This window comes from Coturnix japonica, unplaced genomic scaffold (genome assembly GCF_054131305.1).
Source record: "Coturnix japonica strain WE unplaced genomic scaffold, WE-NBRP24 Scf047, whole genome shotgun sequence".
Lineage (NCBI taxonomy): Eukaryota > Metazoa > Chordata > Aves > Galliformes > Phasianidae > Coturnix > Coturnix japonica.
In genome coordinates, this window is record NW_028188950.1 from 879,196 (window position 1) to 883,582 (window position 4,387).

The 4,387-nt window shown below is 52.7% G+C and overlaps 1 protein-coding gene across 1 annotated transcript; it reads left to right on the plus strand.

The window, feature by feature from the left end:
* The first annotated feature begins 213 nt into the window (after window positions 1-213).
* On the plus strand, window positions 214-3,129 carry LOC146752295 (uncharacterized). Its single transcript, XM_085532047.1, has 8 exons — window positions 214-308; window positions 490-609; window positions 1,136-1,259; window positions 1,587-1,673; window positions 1,757-1,861; window positions 2,173-2,312; window positions 2,490-2,557; window positions 3,036-3,129. The coding sequence occupies exons 1-8, from the start codon at window positions 255-257 to the stop codon at window positions 3,127-3,129; spliced, it is 792 nt and encodes a 263-aa protein (XP_085388173.1). The 5' UTR covers window positions 214-254.
* The last annotated feature ends 1,258 nt before the right edge of the window (window positions 3,130-4,387 follow it).

Genomic DNA, 4,387 nt, shown 5'->3' on the forward strand with positions numbered 1-4,387 from the left:
CATTGGTTCCAGAGCTGGCACAGTTCTTGCAATCAGCTGCTTCCAAGGCATTGCCCTCCTCGAGAGCCCAAACTGCATCAAAAGAAAGCTGGGAAAATGCTTATTCCTCATGATTCTTCCCTTGTAGGCACTTCCTGTAGGGTTCCGGTCCGAGAGGACTCTTTGGGGATCCAAGCAGTTCGAGCACAACCGTCTCTTTGCAAGAGCAGGGAATTCCTCTGGAGATAACCCAGACGGGCTCTAAGAATTTCACCATGTCTCAGCAAAGAGGCGACTGCTACTTCTACTTCTACTCCACCTGCACTAAGGTACGGTTGACTTTCTTCTGCCTGGGTTTTCTTCCATTTCCTCATGTTGAAGAGAAAGTGGTGGAGCAGGGGAGACCTGCTGGTGATGTTACCCTCATAGCGCTGCTAACAGCCTGGGCTAATGGCATGGACATGTTTCAGGCTGTGCTCTTATTTTCCTGTGGTTTCCTTGTGCTTGCAGGGAGACAGCTGCCCCTTCCGCCACTGTGAAGCGGCTCTGGGGAGCGAACGAGTCTGCAGACTGTGGATGGAGGGCGGCTGCTCGAGGAGTAACTGCAAGTTCCGTCACATGAGGATTGATGTGAGTGTTTGCCTAAAGATGTGCTTTCCAGCTTAGTCTACAACACCACTTTTCATGGCTGTGGTTGGGCTGAATGCACTTCTGCAGGCTGGATATGTTTGCTGTGAAAATCTTACTGGTTTCTGTTTCTAGAGGGGACTGGGAGGAGGTAAAGAAGGCAGAGAATTCAGTGCCTTAGGTATATCACAGCGGGAGATGTTTGCATTAGGAGCCAAAAGCATTTTCTCCCCAGATGCAAAAAGCTCGCATTGCTCAGCCTCCTAAAGCTGCTGGAGCTGGGTGGTAGGAGAGAGTGGCACTGCCCTCCTGCCAGCAGGGCTCGGTTGTGCCCTATCGGGCCTTCTCCATCCTGGATTTCTCCAGAGCAGTTCATTCTGGCTGCTTGGAGTAGTGAAAGGAGGGGCAGGAAATGAGGGTACAGAGCTAAGGCTCCACACAATGGTTTCTGATGGCTGTTGGAGCGCGGCATCTCCCTGCAGACCTGATGTGCCCGTTTCCATGGCCCTTTCTTTCCTTCTCTCTGCAGAAGCAGCGCAGTTTGATTCCCTGCTTCTGGGAGAACCAGCCCGGAGGCTGCCAGAAACCACACTGCGCCTTTCGTCACCTGAAGGAACGCGGTGGGAACAGACCAACTGCACTGCTGAGCCACAGTGAGTGTCCGATGGCGTGAAGCATTAAAGGCTCAATTCTGAATGTCAGTTCTGAGCGGGTGCGGGATGCATGTCACCATTCATTGGGGTGGCAGGGGAGAGTCGTGATAGTGAAATATCCGTCTGTGCTTTGGCTGTCAGAGCAGCGCTGGGCTTTTTCTGGAGTGAGGAAGATGCACTGCAGGTCTGTGCTGACTGCACAGCATTTGGGCAGCGGAAGGCAAATGTAACAAACAGTGCTTGAAAATGTGAAGCTTGTGGTTGACTGTGCTCAAACCTGCCCCCAAAGAGACGCTCATCAATCATTCCTTGTTTCTTTTCTGCCAGAAGTTGACACCAGTGGCCTTCCTCCAAAGAGCGGCCTTGCAGCAAGTCTGGGGAACCAGACAGAGGTTGACAAGGCACCAGAGAGAGGTACAGATACTCAACAGGCTCCTGGGTTTGATGCTCTGTTTTTCTACTGAGATCTGACTGTTCTTTCCCGGGACTCTTTGCAGTTGACATCCCAGTTTCCTCCCATGGCCCGGCTGGACTTAAACGCAAACGGTCGGAGGAGGAGAAGGGAAAAGCGGGGGAATCGCCCTGCAAGAAAAGAGTTAAAGGTGAGCACGAGGAACTCGTTACGGTGCCTCAGAAAAGCAGTGCTGTCATTTTGCATTGCTCTCTGTCAGACTTTTCCTTGCCCTGGATTATTACTGAGTGCAGCTATTGGGTTTCTTTGTTCCTTTGTACGCGTTGTTGGTACACAGAGATGACCGTGTGCAAAACATGGCTGAGAATCCCGGACAGGGCATTGCAATTCCACTGGCCAAATGTATTTAACTTTGTGGAAGGGTGGTGGGACTGATAAGAGAACTTGATCTCTCTTGAGGCGCAGCAAGACAGTACCAGCTCTCTCTTCCTTTTACTTTAGGTGGGCGCAGGGTCTCTGTGAGGCCCATTGATTGGAAAAACACCTTCCCCCCAACGCGGAGACAGAAACGAAAAGCAGCAGAAATTCATCCATCTGCTGCTGAGGATGCGGATGAGCCCCCAGCTAAAAAACTACCAATGGTAAGAGCAGTGGAAAAAGCAGTAGTGGATATGAAAGGTTTACATTGCCCTTGAAGAAAAGGAAGAAATTCCAAGTGTTCTACAGCTCTTCTGTTTCCCTTGAAGGCAGCAGATGTCTCACAAGGTACTTGTGGAAACTCTGACCTGTGCTTCATACTCTGTCTTGTTTCTTCCTAGGAGACTCTTGCTTCAGTCCCGCCCGAATACACCGTGCTCAGCACCGAAGTCATAAAGCTTCCAAGCAGGTGATGACCACAACTTGTTCTTCCTTAATGCCCTTTTCCCATCAGACAGAAGTTCTTTCACACTGGGGGAAAATGGGGTGTTTGAGATGTGTCATGGCATAATGCAACAAAGGAAGAGGTCATCTGAGATCATTGAAACTGCTTTGTCAAAACCTCTGCTGAGTTCATGGGGAAAAGTACCTCAGCCAGCAAGCAGGATTTTGCAGAGGAAGATTTCTTGACATGTTTACAGACAAAGCATTGAGGGTGGCAATGTGTTTCTGCTACAAAGCCCAGCCCCTGATTGCCAGACTCAAACTGCTCTACTTGAACAGATGAAAAAGGCACCTGCTGGTTTCCTTAACTCCAAAGGCAGCCGCAGGTTAATCGAATCACCATCCCTATGTGGGTGTGAGGGGCGGGAGGGTCAACTACAGACCTCAGAGCTGAAAGCACATCTCAGAAATGTCACGTAGATTGTTCTTTTCCTTCCCACAAGTCTGGAGCTGCTCCCAGGAAGCCATGCAGACCCCATGGCACAGCCAGAGGAATCCAACACTACATCATGTTCCTCACAAGGGGCAGAAAATTAGCAGCTGAGCTGCACAGGGGCGGGGGAAGCAGCCATCACTGAAGACAACAACCTTGAGGAGCTTCTGATGGAGCTCACAGAAGAACTGGAAGGAGAAACTGATGTGACGTTGAGGATGTGGATGAGCTCCTTCTGGACCTGTCCGACATGACGGCTTAACACCATCGCCTGATTGGACAGTTTAAAACAACAACAATTAAAACCAGCCCTGTTCCTTTCCAGCCCTGCTCCTTTTTATTGTTACTCTGTGGGTATTTCTGAGACTCTGCACAGTCTTAAAGCCGAGTCAAAGCAGTGACAATCAGCACTGACTGCATCCTGTTCTGATTTCCTTGTGGCTCTGAGTTCAGGTCCTGCACCCGCCGCCAGCTCTGGGTGCTGCTTCAGCATCGAGGGCACAAAGCTCCTCTGTGGGCACAGAATGGCGTCCATCCAGGGCTGAAACTTCCTCCTTCCTTCACCCTCAGCAAAACTCTGCCTTGGGCCCAATGGGAGCTCTGCTGTTCTGATTCCTTGGGCAACCCTTTGAGAAGGCAGTAACAGTGGGCTCAATAACTGAGGCTGAAGCACAGCACTCAGGGCAGGGGCTCATGGGGGAACACAACGACGGGGGATTCAGGAGCTGGGGGCAAAGCCGCTGTGCAGGGAGCGGCCCCAGCAGCCGCCGTGGCTTCGTGGTACCCCGGTGGTCGGGGCCTGGGCGGCCTCTGGCGGCGGCATTGCTGGCACAGCCCTTACGTTCCTTTCCATTCCCTCCCGTTCCCCATCCCATCCCATCCCACCCCATCCCATCCCCATCCCATCTCTATCCCATCCCATCCCATCCCCATCCCACCCCATCCATCCCATCCCCATCCCGTCCCTTTTCGTTCCTCCCCGCCCACCCAGCGGGGAGGATGCGGGATCATCTATGAAGGTGCGGGGCCGGGCAGAGCTGCGGGGTGTCCGTGCTGCAGGTGCCATTGCCATTGCTTTGCCCCATGTTTGGCTTTAGCGTCCTTCTACTCCATCGGATGGGATAGGACCGCACTCCGCCCGCAGCGCAGCGCACTGAACTCACCACACCAGGTCTCCGAGCCTCAGACTCACGGCCGCCATCTTACCGACACCGCACAATGCACCACAGGACAGCACAGCACCACGAGGGGCGGGGGTGGCGGAGACGGTGATTGGATAGTAGCGGTCACGTGGGCGGGAGGGCTGTCCTTCTTGCTGCATAATCAAGTTTCTGCCAGCCTGTTAGACTTCCCCACGCAGAA

What these genes read in the sequence shown, in the direction of transcription:
- LOC146752295 (XM_085532047.1), top strand. Translation starts at nt 255, where the DNA reads ATGTCTCAGCAAAGAGGCGACTGCTACTTCTACTTCTACTCCACCTGC. An exon ending in TCTACTCCACCTGCACTAAG is followed by an intron (nt 309 to 489) that starts GTACGGTTGACT and finishes TTGTGCTTGCAG; the next exon opens with GGAGACAGCTGCCCCTTCCG. An exon ending in TCCGTCACATGAGGATTGAT is followed by an intron (nt 610 to 1,135) that starts GTGAGTGTTTGC and finishes TTCTCTCTGCAG; the next exon opens with AAGCAGCGCAGTTTGATTCC.